At 52.7% G+C, this 23,014-nt stretch overlaps 1 protein-coding gene across 1 annotated transcript in view; it reads right to left on the bottom strand.

The window, feature by feature from the left end:
- Positions 1-498: 498 nt before the first annotated feature.
- The window catches only part of prrc2b (proline-rich coiled-coil 2B), a 36,389-nt gene continuing 13,873 nt past the window's right edge, over positions 499-23,014 (bottom strand). Inside the window, 24 exon segments of the mRNA XM_064307374.1 lie at positions 499-913; positions 2,661-2,740; positions 2,743-2,872; positions 3,955-4,042; positions 4,533-4,612; positions 5,222-5,389; positions 5,865-6,105; positions 7,387-7,514; positions 7,895-7,992; positions 8,444-8,636; positions 9,110-9,211; positions 9,317-9,598; positions 11,572-11,757; positions 12,479-12,555; positions 12,695-12,839; positions 13,357-13,553; positions 14,031-14,218; positions 15,420-17,435; positions 17,752-17,971; positions 18,342-18,546; positions 19,171-19,337; positions 20,157-20,514; positions 21,436-21,601; positions 22,175-22,266. Coding sequence (XP_064163444.1) covers positions 749-913; positions 2,661-2,740; positions 2,743-2,872; positions 3,955-4,042; positions 4,533-4,612; positions 5,222-5,389; positions 5,865-6,105; positions 7,387-7,514; positions 7,895-7,992; positions 8,444-8,636; positions 9,110-9,211; positions 9,317-9,598; positions 11,572-11,757; positions 12,479-12,555; positions 12,695-12,839; positions 13,357-13,553; positions 14,031-14,218; positions 15,420-17,435; positions 17,752-17,971; positions 18,342-18,546; positions 19,171-19,337; positions 20,157-20,514; positions 21,436-21,601; positions 22,175-22,266 — 5,772 coding nt within the window. The 3' untranslated portion in view covers positions 499-748.

The following is a 23,014-nucleotide window of genomic DNA, read 5'->3' as shown; positions in this document are numbered from 1 at the left end:
CTTTTAATAAAGAAAGCGAATCAGCGCTCAGATTATAAAAAAAAGGTTAAAACTCCACAGGTACCAGCAAAAAACGGCAAAGGAAACCAAGGAAAAAAAACCTTATGGTGCGGAGTCGTTTAATACGTTTACTTGGGGGGGGGGGTCCTCCCACTGCTGGATTTGCTCAAAGTCTGCCATGTCAGAAGGTGAAGTTGGGGGGGGGGGGAGGGAGGGGCTGGGGGGCAGAGCTGAAGGTTGTACTGCAGGGGTCATTTACATTTCTGGTCTTGAGCATTTGTTTTCACTGATGGGGAGGGGGGGGGGGAGGAGGGCGCAACATAACACTTTTTTTTTTTTTTAAACCATTATTCCTCTCTTGCGATGGATAATAAGTGTTAATAAATAAGGTGAAAATGAAGAAATTCTGCTTAGAAGTGTGTCCCAGAACTATGGTGTCTATATATTTATATATTTATATATATTCATACGCTGTGTTAACTAATAGTGTCCGGGCTGTTTTTCCTTTTCTTTTTTTAAAATTGTTTTTTTTTTTTTTTTTTTTTGATTCTTCCAAATTTTGGGATTTGGATTTGTAGCCCCTCCCACTCCCCCTCTCGTTCCGAGGCTCCGGAAAAGCCGAAGCGTTGCGGATGGGAGGGGCCTCGTGTCAGGGGGGGCGGGGCAAGGCAAGGGGAGGGGCCTTGTGTCGGGGGGGCGGGGCAAGGCGAGGGGAGGGGCTCGGTGGATGCAGCTGGGATTTTGAAGGCTAGGCTGTTCCCTCCTCCATCTTGACGGTGTGTGGCTTGATGGCACCGGTGCGGGCCGGTTGGATCTGCCCCGGGGGCGGGGGCTCGTGCGGCTGGCCTGGCACTCCCCCCGGCCCCGGCGCTCCTTTCCCTTCGCCCTGGCAAACGTCCCGCGGGGTCCTCGTCTTCCGATGAGGAGAGAAAGAGAGAGAGAGGGAGAGGGAAAAAAAGCCAAAATTAACAAGACCGTCAAACCCCGCGTATACGATATAAAATGAACATAAAAACGACACACAGAGACAGCAGTTACAGGATCTGTGCACACATCCCACAAACCCCCCGCAACCAGAGCAGCGAAATCAATCATCACAACAATACTTTCAGAAAAATAAACTTCAGCCCATAACCCTGAAAAAGGACTAGTTAGCGCTCTTACATTAACTTGAAAAATGTAACCAAAAAAAAAAAGTAGTTGGAAGTGGAACATTAATTTTGTTCGAATTCAAAAGCGTGTGGTTTGAATTTCTACACACGGTCCTCATACAGACTTAGGGCCACAGCAATGCAACTAATCAACACAATCGAACACAAACAAATAACTATAAAATCTCTGTATTCCGATACCGATTAATGGTGCTATTTTAAGTGTGATCATGTCCCCAAAGCGTCTGTTGGTGACAGTACTGGTAAGATGACTGCAATAGTGTGACTGTGGCAGATAAACGGGGGTCCCCCCCTTCTCTGGACACGATTACTTTTTTTTAACGTTATATTTGCGTAGCGCGAATACTAGCATCATCAGATGTCCGTGTTGACCGTTAACGGCGCCGTTTTTCCTGTTTTCGGTTCCCGTTCACTCCCATTCATTTGGGTGACCTCGCCAAAATGAATCATTTTAAAACCCAAATCACGGAGAATAATAGGTCGACAAAAGAAAGTACAAACCTCAAAAGGTCTGAGGTTTTTCGAGGTGAACAGGGAAGCTATTTTCAGATTGGCTACCGTGTAGAAATCCGGCAAGCCGTAGTTTTTAAAAGGTGTTTTTACTTGCGCGCCCATGTGAATGTGAATCATCGCGCTCAAGGACACGTCGCTAAATTAAAACTTTTTTCTTTTATAAGGCAATAAAGCATCGAAAATACATCAGATATTCAAAAAAAAAAAAAAAAAAAACCCGTGACTGTATGACCTATTATTCTCCGTAGTTTGGGTTTTAAAACATTTAATTTTGGCGAGGTCACGAAAATGAATGGGAGAATGAATGGCACCCGAAAAACCAGGAGGAAGGGCACTGATGTTAACGGTCAGCAGGGACGTGCTGCTAGCATTCACGCTACACAAATACAAAGGCGTAGGCTTTTGCGTGATGTACCAAAGTGAAATATCCCATTCTACGCTTTATTTTTTGAAATCGAATTTTTTTCTGGACCACTGCCCACAGAACTTTACACGTGCCCAGATCGCATTTGCAAGACGCAAGGACAGGTATCAGCGTCCAAATCGGAACCGAACTCTGATTATTTCAGACTTCAAGGAGCAGATCAAGCACTGGTCACATGAGGAAATTTATTTCGGGTAACTTCAAAAGTGCTCGTCGAAGCAAAGCCAGTGGAAAAACAGATAAACAACCATTACAGGAACAAAGCTGTACACCACTGGAGCCGGGGGTCATTTTACCAAAATTTGGAATCGTTTTTAAAACATTCATTTAATCTTTCATCTTATAAACATAAAACAGCTCTGGTGCTTTCCAAAAAAAAATAAAAATAAATAAATGCTCTTGGGATCCGACCGGTTTTCACAAAAGTCTGAACTGGGTAAGAATTCTAACCTTACCTGGCTGTGGCCGGAAGATAAGAAGAGATTAAGGGGGGGGGGTGGGAAAATGAAAGAGTAAAATGGAATTACCTATATTTACAGTGGGTGGCTCACCTTCGTGCCATCCTCAGGACCTGCGGGGGAGGGGTCGGGGGTGGCGGGGGAGGAGGAGGGGGGGGCCTCGCGGCCGGGGCTGGGTAGGGGGGGGAGCGGATGATCACGGTCTTGTTGACCTGCATGACGGGGCGCTGGATGGGGTTGGGGAAGGGGCCGGTGGTGGGGGGGCGCATGTGCATCACCATGCTGCCCTGGGGAGGGGGGGGCACCTGGGGGAGGTGCAGGGGGGGGAGAGAACGAGAGTGAGAAACGGGGCAGCAAGGGAGACACAAACAGACAAGGAGGGGGGAGGGAGAGAGTGAGAGGATGAGAAAGGACAAGGGAAGAGAGAGAGAGGGAAAGAGAGTGAGGTTGAGGGGGGAGGGAGAGTGAGAGGATGAGAAAGGAGAGGGGAGGAGGGCAAGGAAGAGAGAGAGAGAGAGAGAGAGAGATCAGCACATACAGGCACAACTCTCATATCTACAGCTTTCCCATGCGCATCCAAGGCTCATTCACATTTATTCAGATCAGAGTGTTTAACACTAATGTCTTTAACCTTTCACTTAAGCCGAGAACAAATCATTTTCCATCTGATGTCAGGGCACTGTTCAGATCCTTGATTTATTAAAATCTGTGTATTGTACTGCACCTCTGAGTAAAACACACCCTGAATAACTTCAGTCAATAGCCTGCTGTATAAATAAGCAGTGTAACTCCTGCAAGTGTACAGGTCTGAAGTGTGCAGGTCTGAAGTGTGCAGGTCTGAAGTGTGCAGGTCTGAAGTGTACATGTCTGAAGTGTGCAGGTCTGAAGTGTACATGTCTGAAGTGTACATGTCTGAAGTGTGCAGGTCTGAAGTGTGCAGGTCTGAAGTGTGCAGGTCTGAAGTGTGCAGGTCTGAAGTGTCAGGTCTAAGCAGTTAAGTGTCAGGTCGAAGTGTACTGTCTAAGACATGTCTGAAGTGCAGGTCTAAGTTTCTATTAATTCTAAGGCAGTCTGAACGTTCATTAGAGGTCTGAATGTCAGGTCTGGTGTGCAGGTCTGAGATAAGTTCAGCTGAAGTGTGCAGGTGGAATGGCAGTCTGAAGTGTACATGTTGAGGTCAGCGAAGTGTGCAGTTAGTGTAATGTTCAAGTGTGACTGAAGTGTGCAGGTCTGAAGTGTGCAGGTCTGAAGTGTGCAGGTCTGAAGTGTGCAGGTCTGAAGTGTGCAGGTCTGAAGTGTGCAGGTCTGAAGTGTGCATGTCCATGCAAGACAGGGGCCAGTGGTGTGCGGAGGGGCCCATGTAGGAGCAGGCCCCCCCCTCCCGTACCTGCTGAGCGTAGTGTCCAGAGAGAGCGGCCACCGTGGTGGGGCACCCGGGGCCCGAGGGTTTCCCGCTGGGGCTGGCGGAGCCGGGCCTGGGGGGGGGGAGGGGGGAGGGACCAGTTTAGCACGTCCGCGCCGCGATACCGTTACCGCTAACAACAACAGTTCACAGGCTGGTTACCCACACGCACCGTAACAGCACACGGCTCAGCTCTGCTTCTCAAGCACCGAAGCCTCGCAAAAGCACCCAAGCTAATTTCCTTTAACTCCCACGGCAAACTACTGAGCCACGTTTTATTAGAGTGGATATATTTAAATGCGTTTAAAAAATTTTGTTCTTGTGTGGCCACCTATCCTGGATAAGACTTCTTTAAAAAAAAAATTTGTGCAGCAGGAGGAAATAAGGACTTTAAGTCCTGAATATGCATTCCACTGTGTGGTAGGCAGCAGGATTAGGTTCAACAAGGTGAAATTATTTAATGCATAGGCTGCTGATGGGAGATGTAGTTCAGGGCCGGGCTTAAACATAGCTCATGTAGCTGCCGCTGAACTACAACTTCCATTAGCCCTCTCGGTTCTTACCTGTAGGAGCCTCCTGACATTCCGGGTGAATGGTTGGGCTTGTCTGAAAACTGAAAGCCCTTCATCTCCATCTGAGAGGTCTAAGAGGGGAGGGCATAACGGAGAGGTCATCATCATCATCATCAACCCAGAACAAAACCAGCAAGCTGAAACTATCACCACATAACAGGCCAAAAACCAACTTCCCCTAAACCCCTGAATGAAAACATAAAACTATATCCGTAGAACAAGAGTTGAAAAGGCAACAATCTGACGGACATCGGCTGGATGTTCATTTTGAATGAGGCAGTATTGGTTTGGAGCGAAGTGTGCATAAATAGCCGAAATACTACTTGAAATACAGGCACAGACAAAACTCGTAGTCTCACATGACGATAACCTGGCTTAACACAAGCAGGCATACGCTAAGCAGCAACACCAAAATGGGGGTGATAATGACTCCAAAAACAGACTAAAGCCAGGCAATAATGCTGATTGGGTGAGGAGTGTGAGAGTAATGCTGATTGGGTGAGGAGTGTGAGAGTAATGCTGATTGGGTGAGGAGTGTGAAAGTAAGAGTAAAAGTTGATTGGGTGAGGAGTGTAAAAGTAAGAGTAAAAGTTGATTGGGTGAGGAGTGTAAAAGTAAGAGTAAAAGTTGATTGGGTGAGCAGTGTAAGAGTAATGCTGATTGGCTGAGGAGCGTCTTGCCTCTCTGTTGCCGGGCAGGACAGGGGGCTGGGATCCGGGTGGCATCATGCGTCTGGGCCCGCCCACAGACAAGTTCTGGCCCTGCTGCAGCTGGATGGATTGGGGCAGGATGAGGTGCTGCTGGGCCGAACCGTAGCGCAGCTGGGAGCCGGGGAGGGGCATGGTCACCTGGGACGAGAGGCGGGGTTAGAACCTTTACAATTCAGTAACAAATCACACCAGAGATGGAGCAACCAACTGTTCCACTTAACACTCCTGTTACCCTAACAGAAATCACAACAGAGAGGAGGTCTGGGGATTTAAATTGAAGTGATTAAACGCCTATGAATCTGGCCAGTCGATTGCTGATGCCAATACATGAGTTCAATAAGCTCAAGCAGTGGTACAAGAGTCAAACACAAGCTTATAAGTGGTTTTGAGGCTACATCAGTGGCATTTCCGAGCAGTGATGACGGGAAATGTAGTCCATATAGAGTCACAGCAGGCCAAAGCCTTGCTCCTCCCCCATCAGCAGATATGCAAAACGTCCGGCCGATCTTAACTTCCATCACACTGGGGCCCCTTTAACCGACCCGAGAGCAAACTACCGAAGCAGCCAATCGGCAGCCTCGAAGCGCCGCGGTCACATGACCCCCGAATTCACCTGGATGAGCTGGGAGTCCATGAGCTGGGAGGTGCCCATGCCGGGCCCCTGGTTCATCTGGCCGTCGTACACCAGGGGCTGCCCGCCGTTGAGGGGCTGGTAGTGGGACCCCGACTGGGTCTTGACCATGTCCGAGGGCTGCATGCCCGGGAAGGCCGAGTAGGGCCCCTTCAGGGGGGCTCCCCCCGACAGCACCATGGCGCTGGGCTGGGACAGGTTGGGGTGCATGTAGACCTGGGACCTGCCGGGGGAAAACCGAAAATGAGAGCGCTTTCTGAGGGGGCGGGGTCAGAAAAACTGTCACTGCAGTAGCTGCAGGGGACTCGATTTGCCTGCTTACGAGCAAACTCAGCTTCTGCATTTTCCCCACAGTCGTTACACAAGCCAATAAGTAAACACTCGAGCACCGAACATAACGCATTGGGGACATAGTGTGCGGTGATGAGAACAGGCCATTCTGCCCATCCAGACTTGTCACTTTGCCTGCCGTGGAGATACTGGAACATACTGAGCCTGGAACATGCACTACATGGCCAAAAAGTATGTGGACACCTGACATCCATCTCATCCAAAATTATGGGCAGTAATATGGAGCTGGTCCACCCTTTGCTGCTGTCATAACCTCCACTCTTCTGGGAAGGCTTTATACTAGATGTTGGAGCGTTGACGCAGGGATTTTCTTTCATTCAGCTAGAAGAGCATTAGTGAAGTTGGGCACTGATTGGGCGATTAGGCCTGGCTCTCAGTTGGCTTTCCATTGATCGCAAAGGCGCTGGATGGGGTTGGGTTCAGGGCTTTATGCAGGCTAGTCAAGATCTTCCATGCCTTTGTTGACAAAACCATTTCTATATAAACCTTGCTTTGTACCCGGGGGCATTGTCAAGCTGAAACAGGAAAAGGCTTTCCCCCAAACTGTTGGGGAAGCACAGAATGGACTAGAATGTGATTGTATGCTGTAGGATCAAGATTGGCCTTCACTGAAACTAAGGGGCTTAGCCCAAAACATGAAAAACAGCCCCAGTCCAAGAGGTGTCCAGATACTTTTGGTCCTATAGTGCACCAAGGGTGCTTCTACTGCAAGAGCTGCAAAGCTAAGCATGAACCCAGTGTGTGAAAAAGACTTCCTGATTTCAGCGATCTCTCATTAATTTACACCTGTGGCCTCCTTGTTCTGCTTTCAGAGCTCAACTTGAAATGTATTCTGCAATCCACTAAGTTAGAACTCTGAAAAAGGGTGCAAACCCCAAATAAATACATTTTTAAAAACCCATATCATATGAAAACCCATATCAAATCTCCCTGTGTCCCCACATTCTCAGCCTGAAAAGAATAATTCTGAATTAAAATTTAAAATAAAATGCCAAGGGCTGGAATAAGGGTAGGTGAGGAGGCCCCAGTGGGACACCGTAAGGGCGCCATCAGAACCCAGCCAGACGGGTTTAGACGCAGACACATCAGAACCCAGCCGGACGGGTTTAGACGCAGACACAAACGCAGCACTCACGGGCTGGAGCGTCCGTACCTGAACGGGGGCATGGAGCTGAACATCTCCTGGGACTGGGAGACCGGCAGCGCCCCCCGCAGGCCGAGCTGGGCCTGCGCCTGCAGGGACGTGTGCAGGGAGATGGGGATCTGCTGAGCGGCCGCCGCCTGGACACACAGACGGAGAGAGGGACGGACAGACGGGAAACGGTTAAACTGGTCTGCCTGTCAATAGGGGCAAGAGCGCCGCTGAGCAACCACGGCAACCCACGCACTTTTTAACAGGCTCGCCGTTTCCATGGCGCCGGTCGATGAAACGCAGCGCTCGGGAGCAACGCGTACAGTGTGAATTTTTATTCATTTCTATTCCCCCCCCCCACCCCCCCACCCCTCCCCCCTCACATTTATTCATTTTCAAGCAAGCGCTTCCATGATTCCACATTCTGGGCTGAAGACTACTTGCAGGGGTAGATGGAACCTGGCCCTGGTTACCATGACGGCGCACAAGAAAGAGGAGCTCTCCTCCGATTGGACGGAGGAAGCCGTACCTGCTGATAGCTCTGCTGCTGGGTCATGTTGGGGGGCACCAGGCGGGGCTGGCTGGGGAACACGTGGCCGTCCAGATACAGGGGGGGGATGTGGTTACCTGGAGACAGGGATGGGGGGGGGGGGGGAGGCAGCGTCAAAATCTCCACAACATTCATTAGAGTTATTCCCACTGTGCAATCACGTACAGTAACAGAGTCCCCCGCGTCACAGGCATTTAGCGACTCACTGACACCGACGCCACAACCAAAATGTCGGGTTCGGCACCTTCGAGCTGGGTAGCAATGTTTGCGAGAAATATTTTGCGATCCAGGTTGTTTTTTTGACTGGAGCACTTTAAACATGCATAAATTAAACATGTCAAAATTAAATACTGCTGCTTAGATTTCAACTGCCGTTCACTATGGTGCACATAACACTGAAGACTTGTAGTTGGCCACGAGCATGCGCTTTAATGCAGAACAAATGCCATTTATAATGAACTCCAGTGTGGCTCCAGTGGAGCTGGCAGGGGCAGGTAGCAGGTGCATGGAGTGAGGGGGGGGGCTTGCCTTGCATGGAGACGGACGGAGCCACGGACGCCACGGGCATGGGGGGCATGGACACCCCCCCGAAGGAGCTGTAGCTGACCCCGCTGGAGGAGCCGACGCTGCAGGGGGGCTGGCCGCCCGACCCGGGGGCCCCCGGGGACCCCTGCTCCGGCAGAGACTGAGAGTTCTCCCACGCCTTCCGCGCGGACTCCATCTGGGGCGGGAGAGAGAGGGGGCGGGGTGCCCGGGAGCCGGTCACACGAGCGCACGCACGCACACAGTGGCAGAAACCAGCAACCACACATCCAGGATCAGTCTGCAGAGTGTGAGAGTGTGCGTGTGTGCGTGCGAGTGTGTCTACACAGGCAGATTTCTGCACCATGAGTAGCAGGAATGATTAACTGGAATGAGAGCATCTTGCATAAGACCTGGAAGCAGTCTGACAGGATTTGAGTTTATTGGATGGCGTATGGCTTTCTGAAAGGAGACATTTCCATCAGAGATGGGTTTAAAAGGTGTGTGCGACTGCTTGAGAGAGTATGTGCGTATGTGAGAGAATGCATGTTTGAGTGAACAAGTTGTTCAGTGCACGCATGTTTTTGCGCACGTGTGTATGTGAGCATGTATTGAGTTTGAGCGTGCATGCATGTGCGTGCTTTTGAGGGTGTATGCGTGTGGAGGGGGTACCTTGAGAGTGAGGTCAGCGCTGGGGAAGGACATGGGGTTCAGGTTGATGCCGGGCTGCAGGTGGTCTCTCCGAAGCATGGGGATCCCCTGAGAGAGGGCGGCCTGGAGACAAATGACTACAATCATCACCTGCACCAACTCCGCTTTTAACTACAACTCCCATCACCACCCTAACCCACTCTGCCTTTAACTACAACTATCACTCACGTTCCCAGCCAGGGGGTCTTGCAGTTTGGTGATGGGGTTGGACACGGGCACAGGGGTGGAGCCAGGGGGCAGGTTGAAGTCGGAGTCCTTGGCGCTGACGCCGAATTCGATGGGCGGGACGGGGATGACGTTGTCCACGTGGATCTCCACGCCGTTGACGGGGGCGATGGGGCCCTCCAGCCGCTCCACGCCCTCCGAGCCCTTCCGGTGCTTCAGCGAGCGCTCGTTCCCGATCGGACCCGGCTTGTGCTCCTTGTTCTGCTCCGGCCCGGCGTCCGAATCCTGGGGTCACAGGGAGAGAGGAAGGGTGTGGCTTAGGCAGCCAAAAACCTCAAACAAGATAAGAAACTAATAATATGTAAAACACAGTAATATGTAAACTCTAGGACTTGGCATATTAACACAAAGCATTAGCATAATAGCATACATAATTAGCATAAATTATAAAATGGTACAATTTAAAAGTTTTCATGTCAATACACATCTATCCCTCAAAGATCTGTACTCAAGCTTTATCAGTGAAGACAAGACTGAAGGTCGCAACATTTTCACATGTGAAGTGTTTCACTGGAAAATGATTCGACAAGAACACCAGTCAACAAGAAATACTGAAAACCAGAAGGCCTTTCGTTTCTTAATTCTACATACACATTAAATGTAATAAGAGATGGAAATCTTTGGTCCTCCATTTCTCCTTTGCAGCTCCTGAATCGGCGAAAAGCAACACCATTTTTAAAGTAAAGAAGTAATAGGCCAAGTTGGTATGAACACTGCCCTGCGATACATTGGCGGCCTGTCCAGCGTGTAATCCTGCCTCTCGCCCAATGCACGCTGGGATACGCTCCAGCACCCCTCCGTGACCCTGGCCTGGATAAGCAGGTATAGATAATGGATGGACCCTGCTCAGGATAAACGGGTATTGATAATGGATGGACCCTGCCCCGGATAAGCGGGTATAGATAATGGATGGACCCTGCCCAGGATAAGCGGGTATAGATAATGGATGGACCCTGCCCAGGATAAGCGGGTATAGATAATGGATGGACCGCGGATAGATAATGGAGGATGCCGATAACGGATAGATATGGATGGACCCTGCCCAGGATAAGCAGGTATAGATAATGGATGGACCCTGCTCAGGATAAGATAAGATAAGCGAGTATGGATAATGGATGGATGGTGTGAGCACTGCTGGATTCCTCCACAGGTGTGTCCAGTTCACATGGGATCAGAGACCCACCACCCTGGTTTGGGATGGATGCCGACCACTTGGCTCAGAGGGGAGGGGGGAATTATGAGAGTTCTGGGGTGAAGACATGGAAGCACTTCTATGGGACCAAGAGCTGCCCTTGACCCCCGACGGCCCCTTTGGGTTTACAGAGAGCAGGCTGGCAGGAACCATCCGCAGCTATGAAGCCACAGCCATCCCGAAAGCAATCACCCCCACCCCACCGAGCTCTATGGAAGAGGCGAGCCTGTGACCCCTCCCCCTAAATACTATTTTTCTGCTTCTATAAGCAATCTTGACCCTATTCACACATGGTAGCTCAAAGTCAGCTTTTTAAGGGACATGTAATCTAGTTGAAGGGGTGGTTGCTTTCATTTCTTCGAACCATTTCTCTGAATCCATTGTCTTTAGAAGTCTGTATGCAAGTTGTTGTTTCCATCAATTAATCCGGCTAAATGAGCTAACTGGTTGCATGCACCAACAGTGGTTCAGATTAGATCACAGTAAAACATTTCACATAAGGACACGAGAACAGACGTCGGCTGTCATTCACGCGCTTATTGAGAAGTGTAGCTAAACTGTCAGATGGCACAAACAGAGGGGCTAATTAAGACACACGAAAGACAGAGACGGATACAGCCCTAGTTGCACACCTTTGGCCAAGCACATACCGCCCCCCAAAGCCACCACTCTCCACCCTCCTCCACCAACCCCACCCATTCGACCCATCGAAGGGGTGCGTTTCCTGCACAGCTGCCAAGGAAGAACCCCCCCACCCCCATCCCCCCCAGCCATTGCGCTCTCACAGGGAGATGGGAATCGTCGTTTCCGTGACAACCACAGCCAAATTAAGCGCCGCCCCGCAGGCACAGTCAGGGTTCCGCCACCAACCCGCCCCAGCACACCAAAAAAACAAAATAAAAAGCACGCCGTTCCAAGGAGCACGGGACCCTAACTTCTCGTTCTAGAAGGTGACTCAGGGAAAAGGGTTTTTTGGAAAGGGGGGGGGGGGGGTTTCTCACTGCACCTTTTCCATCTGCTTGGGAGGCAGGTCTTTGGGGCCGTCGGTATTTGGCCTGGCCTGGGCGGACCCGGCGATTTCCTGCGGCCCGAGGGCGCCGTAGGGGGAACTTCTCTGGGAGGAGCTAGCCGAGGAGCCCCGAGACTCAGCGCTCAGGTCAATGCCACTGTCGACCTGACTCCCCCTAAACACCTGGGAATAGACACACAACACACAGGCTCTATTCACAACTGCGCCGCGTCCGCTTGGGTTGTGCTGCATTCAATTTAGCTCTTTTAGTCAGGAGGGACTCAGATTTAAAAAGTAAGTAAAATGTAAAAGGTCCATTTTTCCCCCTCAAATACCACCGCAGTTGATGCGCTTAATTTTGAACTTTCAATTTGGAAATTTCTGCCTTGTTGTTTTATTTTTCTTCCTCTCTCTCCAGGTTGGGGCTTAGCCAGCATGCTGAGTCTCGGGGGGGGGGTGTCAGGGAAGGGGGGGGGGGAGGCCCCCTTGGCTGGCACCCTCACGCCAGGGCAACGGAGGTCCACAGAGAAGAGCTCGCGGGGTGGGAGGGGCGGAGGAGTAAACAGGTGCACCCTGGGGCGAAGCCGGGGGGAAGGGGGGGGGGGGGCTAACGCTAGCCAATGAAGAGCCGGGCGCTATTTGGGGAAAACCGCCAGGGGGACGGCCTCCCTGTTCCCAGCCGAGCAGAAGGGGCGGGCGTTTGGGTTGCGTACGGAAACGCCGCTGCTGTCGCTGGACAGACACACCGTACAGACCCTGCCATCACGGCCAAACCGCAACCCGCGACCAACCGCCTGACCGTTCCTCAATCCTCATTCCTCCCGACCGCCCGCAGCCTCTCCCACGCTCACAGCGAACGGAGGCGGGGTGCAAAAAAACCCGCGCGTGCGCCTGGCCGACCTACCTCAGAGTTGGGCTCCGCCCCCGGGTACGACACCGGCTTCGTCCAGGAGTCTCCGCTGGACGACTGGACGGCGAGGGCTGCGGGGGGGGGGAAACGGCAAACCGGTTTTTAAGGACACGGCTACATCGGGATAGAGCAGCACATCCAATCTGGGACGGGCTAACCCCGCAGGCTACAGCTCCCGACGGTGGCGGGAGGGCGAAGCGCCGTTCTCACCCGAGCTGTTGGTCTCCCAGATCTCGGTGCCCAGGTTGCTGGCCGACATCACGTCCTCCGCCTGCTGCTCCAGAGAAAGGCCGCCCTGCTTCTTGGCGAAGCGCGGCGGCATTTTCGAGGTGATCGCCCGGTTCTTAACGGGTACCTGAAGCGGGTTTTTTTGGGAAATGGATATTCTCAGCAAATTTTCAGAAATTTCTTATTCCTTAAATTTTGTTTGCTGAACACTTCGTTTTCTGTCTCAATTTGTAAACTTTGCGGACACAGAACTGTCCTGTAAGAGTTGAAAAAACAACCAATAAACAGACAGCCCAACAAAAATATTCCCAACCCAAAAATCCAGGCATTGGTTAGCAATCTCTATCTCTATAAATAATTCAGGAAGTAGCGGTAAACAGAAAATATAAGAATATTGTAACAATGTCCAGGACTTCATCCAGTTTTGACCCCTTTGCGAGCAGTATAGGTGGACATCATTGCCACCATATAGCAGTCAAAGCCAGTTCAGGTCCAACTAAAGGCAGTCAAAGCCATTTCAGGTCTAACTAAAAGCAGTCAAGAGCACAGAGTGGAATCCACCAATAGGAAACTTCCTCCCATGAAGCCCAGCCTGTGATAAAATCTGGGATGGTTTAGTGCTATGCGGAGGGAGAGACACTTACGCTCCCGGTATGATGATCTAGATCACGAGGCGCGTCTGCCCCCCAGCCCCCAGACTCCCCCCGCCCCCGTCTCCGACTCACTGGCGCCCCCTGCTCCTTCCTCCTGCGGTCTTCCTCCTGTTGGCGCCGCTGCTTTTTGGAGAGCACCTCCGGGAAGCCGTCCGGACCGGGCACAGCGGGGCCCACATCGCCCTCCACTGCGGGCACAAACAGAGGGAAGTCATCAAAAGAACGCCAATATCCCAGCAAATACCCCAGCAAGCTTCACCTTAAAACTGTGGTGCTCCCAACAAAACCCCCATTTTTAATGCGAGTTAATTAAAAAAAATATTAAATAAAAAAAATTACAGTAAGAAAACCAGCTCAACTCCAAATAGAAATTTCTGTTGCACACAGAAAAAAGATTCATTACTAATCAGTAATTAATACTCAATCAGAATTATTACAAAATAGGCATAGAGAGCGTGCTGGACAATGAATTCAATTGCTTGATTTCAGTTACGTAATAGTCCCCATTCAGTTTGCCCATAGATCTGCTGACAGCACCATCAATGCACAAACTCCAGAGGAAGAGGAGCGCGCTATTAAATGCACTCGCTCCCCGCGAGCGTTTCGGGCGCGTTCCGCGCGGCCCCTACGCCCCGGTGCGTTAAAGGCGGCCGTGTCTCACTCACGCGGGTAGCTGTTGGGGTCGTACTGGGACAGGGGCTCGTCCTTGTCCCCCTTCAGCTGCCCCGCTCTCAGCTCCTTCTCCGCCTTCTTGCCGGGGGCCTCGGCCGGGACGGTCTGGGGGCTGTCCTCGGACTGCTCCACGCTGTAGACCGAGCCGGAACTCAGCCCCGAACCCGCGTCCTCCTGGCTCCTGAGGGGCCAAAATGCGCGAAACCAAAAAAAAAGCACCAATGTAATGATCGACCGCGTTATTTCAACACCGACGGAAGGCACCACGGTCTTGTCCAAAGCCGCTACGCTTTCAGACGTATTCAGCTACCATAAACACCTCAGAACACAAACGCAATTTTCCCTGGATGGTTAAGTTAACCGCAAACTTCGTTTCAATTTTTTATGTCGTTACTGCGATCAATTTTCAACGACGCCAAAGCATCTTTCTTCTTTCCGCTTAGCTGGGATATTTCACTTTGGTATAACGAGTCATTTTGAGGAGCTCAGTCCAGTGCATTTGCATAGAGTGAATACTAGCAACATCAGCTGTCCCCGTTGACCGTTAACGGCATCGCCGTTCCTCCCGGGGTTGCCCACCTCCCGATTCACTCCCATCAGTTTTCGGGACCTCGCCAAAAAATTACGGTTTGAAGCACAAACCGTGGAGGACAGTATTCGCACTATGCAAATGCAACGGGGAAAGCTCCACAAAAAAATCCTTGTGTTAGACCAAAAGTGCAATGTCCCTTTAACAGACCGGTCTTCTCCCAGGGAGACGGCATGTCATGAGTTTAATTTTAGCCCGAATTTTAAATAGTCTGCCGCCGTACAGCGTATGTGTTGTGTGGTAAGCAGTCCGTCCCACAGATCCTCAGACGTCTGATTAGTCACACGGAGACATTTCACAAGATCCAGCACAAAGTCAGTGGCAGCAGATGAACTGCTTTGACTCATGCTACGAATTTAACTGGTTTAAAAATAAGTACTAAAGTTGGTCTTTCTAGGAAAGCAGTGTTCTGAATGGGCCTTGATATTGGACTAAGAAAGAATTATTTTGGAATGAGCCAACAAATGTACAGTAGGAAGGTCCCGTTTAACCCAAAATAAGAATGAACGTTTGAATATTAATTGAATATCAACTGAATGAATACTAATTTCAATCATTCATTCACGTAGTTACACGCACTGCTCTAACCTAACTCTTCTAAATCAGGCCCTTATTTTTCAGCTATAGGCTTAAATTTCTTCTATAAGAGGGACAACTATCTCCCCCAGAGGGGATCTCCAGCAGGTTTATCCTGGTTTCCCATGGGGTGCCCGTTCATATATACAGTAAATCTGTCCCTGGGTTGGGTACTGCAGCAATAGCTCCCGTACCGACACCGCGCCCGAAGGTTCACCTCTTGCTGTTGGGAGACATCCCGTTCTGCCATCCGTCGCCCCTTCCAGGCTTGGTCGAGCCGTCGACAGGTCGGGACAGCTTGCTCCCCTCCAGGACGCCGGGGTCCCCCTTGCGGTTCTGCCTGTCCACCAGAGGGCGCTGGCTGGAGAAGCTCCTCTTGGAGAGCTCCCTCTTCTCCCCGCCGCCCAGCTCACCGTGGCCGGAGTCCGAGGGGGCGTCGGGCTGGGAGGCGCCGCCGCGCCGGTCCTGCCGCTCGTTGAAGTCGCTGTTGTCCGAGCCGGTCTCCCAGTCCTCCGCCTGGTCCTGGTGGCTCCGCCCCCTGGGGTGGTGCCCGGGCCCGGCCTCCTCGGCGCCCTTGGGGCGCGCGGGCCAGTGGCCGGCGAAGTCGCCGTTGACGTACTCCTCGCCGTTCCACGGGCCGCCAGGCTCCCTCTCCTGCCGCAGGCGGCGGAATCGCGGGGGCTTGTCCTGGCGGGGGGGCCGGCGCCGCCTCAGCGGCCGGTTGTCCGGGTTGTCGCCGTCCAGGTAGTAGTCGCCGGCTTCCCCGCCTCGGTCGTCCACGCCGTTTTCGGCGAAGGAGCCCGGGTACTTCTGGCCGTACTTCAGGGGGTCCCGGTCCAGGGGCCTCCTCTGGAAGGCTTCCGTCCCGAGCCCGTAACCGTTCTCCTGCGCGGGGCCGCCCCCGAACTGCCCGCCCCTGCCCCGCCAGCTGGACATCTCGCGGGACCCGAAACCCCGGGTGTACCCGCTGTTGGTCAGGCGCGGGGGCAACGAGCGCCCGAAGCCTCTGGCGGCTTTGGACTTGTCTCGGGACTCCCCGCCGCTGCCCTGGTCGTCCGTGTACACCTTGTTGGACCTCCACGAGTCCCGGTTGTCCACCTTCCTGGGGCCCCCGGACTCGGGGTACGCCGCGGCCTCCCCGTTCTCCGAGCCCTTCTGGCGCCGCCGCTTGGGCAGCTCCTCGTACTCGGAGGTCTCGCTCAGCGTCTCGCTAACGTTGCGCCGCCGCGGCTTCCCTCTCTGCGCCGCGTCCTCCGGCTTCCCGAACTCCCGCAGCCCGCGGCCCCTGCCTCCCCTCTGGGCCCCGACGCTGTTGCCGTAGCCTCCCCGGGGGTTCTCGCCGCCGCCGCCGCGTCCCCCGCGGCCGCCCCCGCGCGAGTTGAACTCGCGGAAGCCCCGCCCCCGGCCCCGCCCTGTCCCTCTGGCTCCGCCGAACGCCTGCTCCTCGTCGATGAAGATCCAGTTGTTTCGGCGCGGGGCGGGCGGCTCCCTGCTCTCCGGCGGGTCCCGGACCTCCAGCAGGTCCTCGGTAGGGGTGACGGTCTTCTCCACCTTCGTCGCGACCGGGGGGTGCTTCTCCTCGGGCGGAGCGACGGCCAGGGCGACCGAGTGGCGGGTGCTCAAAGGCTGACCAGCATCCTTCTTCAGGTCGTACACGTTCGTGAGGACCTCCTTCTCCAGCCGGTACGGGACGGTCTTCTCCTCAGGCTCGGCCTTGGGCTTCTCGTTCTCCTTGTCCTCCACCTTCAGGGCTTTCAGCACCGGCTTCTTGATGGGCCCGGTCCTCCTGATCAGGGTCCTCCCGCTCGACTCGGGCGGCTGGCTGCCAACGCTGCTGCCGGAGCCAGGATCCGACCACTGCGACTGGAGCCCTCCGCCTCCCTCCTTCTTGAGGGGGGCTTCGGCCCTCCAGCAGTCCGACTCGAAGCCCTTCTCCTTGGCGGAGCAGTCGAACGGCTCATCCCGCGAGTCGCCGCCGTCCTTGTGGTACCGGCCGTGGGCGAACTCCTTGGGCTCGCCGGGGGGATAGTCGCACTCGGCGGTCTGGGACCAGCCCGAGCCGACGGGCGGCGGGGACTCGTCCTGGAGCACGTTCCTCCCGGGCTCCCCGAAGGCCAGGTCTGGCCTCCTGGTCTGCCGGTAGCCCTGGTGGGGGGGCTCCTCAGCCGGGATGTCTCCGAACTCCTTTGCCCTGTCCTCGTAGGACTCTTGCTGGGAACACGCCCGCTCACTCCTGTACAAAACAAAAGGAATACACCTGTCAACAGTTCACAGATAACTACAACTATTATGACAGCTGTTGACCATTTTTTGACTATTATGCTACACAAATAAGACATGAAAACAAGAGCTCTGAAAACTGCAGATGGTACCACAGGCGTTTTAGGAGCTGATGACTCTGAAGTGCATCTGACACTCAGTACAGCTGCTCGTCAGGCAATTTAATTCTGGTGAAAGTAGGCACAGCTGTGACGCCTTCACCGATACGTGAACAGGTAAGGGAGTCGCGCAGTCAGGCGCTGTCTCCCGCCATCGCGGCGGCCGCTCACCTGTCGTCCGAGCGGCTCGTGTCCTTGCCCTCGTGCTGTCGCTGGTAGGGCGGGGTGAAGCTGCGGGTGGGGGCGGGCGGGTAGGCGTCCTGGCTCCACATGGGGTACGGCTCGGTGGAAGGAGCCCGGCGCTCCTGGAGCATGCTGGGATGGCAGCCCTCGTCGGAGGCGGACCCCGGGCTGTTCAGGTGGTCCTGCTGCATCGTGGGCTTCATCATTCCTGGGCCAAAAAAAAGGGCGGAGAGAAGTAAAAAAGGAGGATTCTGGAAAATTGGCTTTTTTCCCCATTTATTCCCCAGGCTATCACTGCACTGCAGTAACAGCATACAAGTAAAAGCGCAAGGAAGTTCCCAAAGGTCAATTCTGACCAATTCTGAACATTTATTTGCTCATTTTGAGAGGCCGGAAACCTTTGCCACAACATAACACCAAGCTATTTCATTTGCACCATTGGAGATCACCTGGAGAAGTCATTTGTTAGCCAAGATCTGCCCCATTTGCAATCCACGTCCAACGAGGAAGTAATTTTGCCCAGAGACCTCAGAGACGACATTTATAGACTGCAGGTCAATGGCACAGGCAGCACCCACCTGAAGAATGGACGGGGTTGGGGTAGTAGTCCACGGGGGAGCGCCCCTGGGTCATGCGGGGGTCCATGTAAGGGGGCATCATCATCCAGCGGGGGTCGAAACCCAGCACGTGAGGGGGGTAGTACCCACGCTGGGCGTGGGCGGCACTGGACTGTGCAGGGTTCCCTGCCGGCTGCTGCCAGTGGGGCACCTTGTACACCTGGTCCTGGAGGGCAAGAGTTCACAGATCAGCCAATCAGATCAGTCCATATAGACTAGCAGAACATTCCCCCGCCCCCCACGGAGCCAAGTACAATGCCAAAAGGGTGCACAGTAATGTGTTCATCAATAGTCTAAGAGGAGAAAAAGCACCAATTATCTTACTGAGTGAACTAGGAAAACTGAGGAAATTAATATTCTATACAATTCTATGCAAGGATAAAAACAGTTAAGATCAGAATGTACAAAAGCCAGTTACATAAAGCCAGACGCAATACTCCCAACGAACCCATGCTAAAACCAACCGACCCAGCATACACAAGCCAACAGACAAACATCGTTCCGGCTTTAAAATGGCTGAAAATTATTCAGATCTACCCCAAAATTTTGCATGATAATTAAGAACCAGTGGACTAAAGAGTTTTCACTGCACTACAAAGACCGTCCAAACCTTTACTGCTAATCTGGAAAACATCTGTTCCTTTTAACACCGTAGTGCCCCGTCCGCTCATGCCCTTTAATCCCAGGGGATTATGGGATAAGGAAGTTAGCGTTGGCTTCAGGGAGATGTCGTGGGGCAGGGTGGAGGTTGTCCACCCTAGGGTCGTGGGGCAGGGTGGTTTGTCCTCACCTGCTGGTGCTGCTTCTGGAAGCGAGGGGGGAGAGATTTCTGGTACTTCGCGTAGTCGGGAACGGGGGACGCAGGCCCGGGACCCTCGTCCTCGCTGCGGTAGTTGGCGGGCTCGTCCTCTCTGTAGTCCTGGGCAGCGTACTGCTCTGGGGGAACCTCCGCTGGCTCTGCAGGGGGTCGGAGAGTCTGATTATCCTCCAAAAGATCCCCCTTCCCGCACCCCAATCTCCAACATCCTTCTAATGTCACACTACACAGGCTATTCATACAGCAAGCACCAGATGTGTCTAAAACAAATTTCCTTCGGGACAATAAAGTCTCTTATCTTAGTTTATCTTGTTCCCTACAATGTAATAGATAGTGGAATGCAAATCATAACAACTCTTTATAACAAATTCACACCACAAAAGTTTGAACTATTATTAGAACTCAGCCTGATTACTCTCAGTACTGTCATTTTGGTATATCTTATAAAGTTTATTCTTTTTTTCCTCAAACACTTAGCATTACTCATCCACTGCAGAGCCTGCTTTTTCCAACTTACATTTTCATACTTTCGGAATGAATTTACATGCGCATCAAGAATAACCCTTTGGAACCTATGAAAAATTCTGGACTTAGAGGACACCCTCTCAAATTGCCAAAACCAACCACGGAATGTCCATTTGACCCAAGTGGCTCCACTACCCCTATGCTGCAAGTTCTGTCAGTGTTATTACAAAGCACGACGTCCAGAATTAATTTCCCTCTCGTAGGCTGATTGACATACAGTGCCAAAAAAATTGTAATTTACAACATTTAAAAATTCTTCCTTTTTCCTTGTCCCGTCATCAATTCCCAATTAACAGCAGGGTAACTGAAGTCTGTCAACTATGTCACAGCCCCCACTACACATAACCTCAAGTTTTAAAAAAAGTTGGCATGAACGGCCGTTCCGGCGACCCAAACCAGGTCAGCGGAGCAAAAACAACCCGCTGGGCGCTCACCTTTGGTAGCGTACTGCCAGCTCTCCTGGGGGAGTTTCGGGGAGTCCTTCCCCGGCGGGGAGGGCGGCGGCTCCTTGCCGTCGGGCTCCCGCGGGGCCCCCTCGGCCCGGGGCGGGGGCCTCTCGCTCTTGCCGAACTTCTCGTCCAGCTTCTTGAGCTTGGCGGCGCAGGCGGCCAGGCGCTCCTCCCGCGCGCGCCGCTCTTGCTCCTCCCGCCGCCGCCGCGCCCGCTCCACCGCCTCGGAGAGCTCCGGGGAGACGAACTTCCCGCGCGCGGCCGGCCGCGGCTGCTGCTGCTGCTCGTCCTTCTCCTCCACCGACTCGCCGCGGTGGAGACCGCTGCTCACGCCCGCTTTCTGCTGGGGGGGAGGGGGGGGACAACAACAAGCCGGCGCTCTTATCCAGAGGGAATCACGCTGCTCGCGATCTTCACGCTCACAATCCGTTTACTAAATCAAATCAATTTTATATGTGTAAACCAGACCTGGGTCAAATACGCATTTGTTTCGGATTCAAATCCTTTTTTTTTACGCTTTACTGATCTTGTCTGGTGTGTTGGAACCAAGGAAATACTCTCAAAAAGTGCAAAACCCTGCCTTCTGGTCACATTGGCAGGTCCAGTTACACCAGGCAAGATCAACAGAGCACAGAAAAAGTATTTGGCGAAAAAGTATTTGAAACCAAAAGAAACACGTATTTGACCCAGGTCTGGTACAGACAGAGAACGGTCACAGACGCTTTACTGAGCAACACAAGGAAAAACTGGGCAAAAACCAGGCCGGAACCCTCAAAAAGGAAGTGAGGTATATAAAGTTTGAGCTGAAGATTTGCTGAAGCGATTCCGTTTAATACCTTGGATCAAGACTACAACCCACAAGGATCTCACTCGGGAATCGAACCCACAACCTTGGAGCTGCCAGTCCAGTTCTTTAACCATTTACAGCACACAGCCACCCGTGGACATGCCGGGGGATGGGGCCTATGCAGGGGGGGGACCAAAGCTAGATCCCGATCCCCAACGCAGTGTGGGCAATTCAGAGACTGGCTTAAAGCACAGTGCACCCCCCAACTCCCCAAAATGTGCTTCTGCCTCAGCGATTAATGAAGAACAATGCTCCTCAGCTTCAGGGCAGTTCTTCCCAGCACATTACGTTATTTGGAGATTGAAACACGGCTGGGTAAGAACGACAGGCTGAGTGTTTAGGCGCTGGCGCTACATTGGCAGCGGTGTCCTGTAGGTAAGCTCAGTTGCGCCCCGGTGCGTTTTCGGTGGGTCTTACCAGGGCGGGGGCGTGCTCAGCAGGGGTGAACCTGCCGCTGGTCTTCCTGGGGGGCTGCTGGTCCGGGTAGCGGTGGTGTCCTTCGTCCTCGAGGCCGTCCTGGATGTACACTCCCTCTCCCGAACTGAGGGAGGACTGGCGTTCCCTCCCCTGCTCCCAATCCACCCTGTCCATAAAACACAGGCGTGGTCAATCACCAGCTACTCATCACCAACCAACCGCATCCATCACCAGCTACTCATCACCACCAACCAACCGCATCCATCACCAGCTACTCATCACCACCAACCAACAGCATCCATCACCAGCTACTCATCACCACCAACCAACCGCATCCATCACCAGCTACTCATCACCACCAACCAACCGCATCCATCACCAGCTACTCATCACCACCAACCAACCGCATCCATCACCAGCTACTCATCACCACCAACCAACCGCATCCATCACCAGCTACTCATCACCACCAACCAACCGCATCCATCACCAGCTACTCATCACCACCAACCAACCGCATCAATCACCAGCTACTCATCACCACCAACCAACCGCATCAATCACCAGCTACTCATCACCACCAACCAACAGCATCCATCACCAGCTACTCATCACCACCAACCAACCGCATCCATCACCAGCTACTCATCACCACCAACCAACCGCATCAATCACCAGCTACTCATCACGGACTGATAACGTCAGTTTCTGAGGGGTGGTGCAGAGGGGCCAGACCTACCACTTCTTGTTCTTCTCGTTGCACGCGTGCTCCTCCTCGTCGTCGCTGAACTTCAGTTTCTCGCTGTAGTCCACCTCCTCGTGGAGCCCTGCGACAGAAGCAGACACGTTTCAGAGGCCCGGAGCTCTCTCACGGGGAGCAGAGCAGCCCCACTGCGACAGCAGCGCTTGCCGTAAGCACAGCCAATCCCACGAGGAGCGAGGAACGCCACTTTCCTTTTCTTTTTTTCCCTTCCCCTTAGCACAGAAACTCCTCCATCTGCTCAAGTTTGTACTGGCTGTATCCTCAAACGGCCCCACAGCGGCTCAAGGACGGCCATTTTGGCTCTAAACTGCCAATCCTTTCAATTATTGCAGCCAACACAATGCAGACTGGCAATCAATTTTACAAAACTGCATTTAAATGAGTAAATTAGCAAAATCGTGGATAATAAATAACAAGGAGGAGGAACAAGATTCAAGGTTAAGGACATTTAATGTGCTATTTGTGAACCCAAACGCACCGTAACCAAGGAGACCAGGGCAGGCCAATAGCACAGATGAGATGAATTACACAAGAAATACATAAACATGAGGCGTACCAACCCCAGGCATGCACGTCAGAGGCAATTTAACACCAAGAAGACAGACGCAGTTTTAATAAACCAAAACCCAAGTTTCACACACGGACTGGTGCGGATTCAATAAACTGAAACCTGAGTTTAACACACAGAAGACTGTTGCAGTTTTAGCTGAGCTTAAAACCATGCGCAATCTTCTGTGTGTTGAACTCAGGTTTCAGTTTAACACGCAGAAGACTGGCACAGTTTTAATAAACTGAAACTTGAGTTGAGTTTAATGC

This window comes from Anguilla rostrata, chromosome 14, assembly GCF_018555375.3.
Source record: "Anguilla rostrata isolate EN2019 chromosome 14, ASM1855537v3, whole genome shotgun sequence".
Lineage (NCBI taxonomy): Eukaryota > Metazoa > Chordata > Actinopteri > Anguilliformes > Anguillidae > Anguilla > Anguilla rostrata.
Note: the sequence above shows the minus strand (reverse complement) of the source record. Positions and strands in the feature narration are given on the sequence as shown.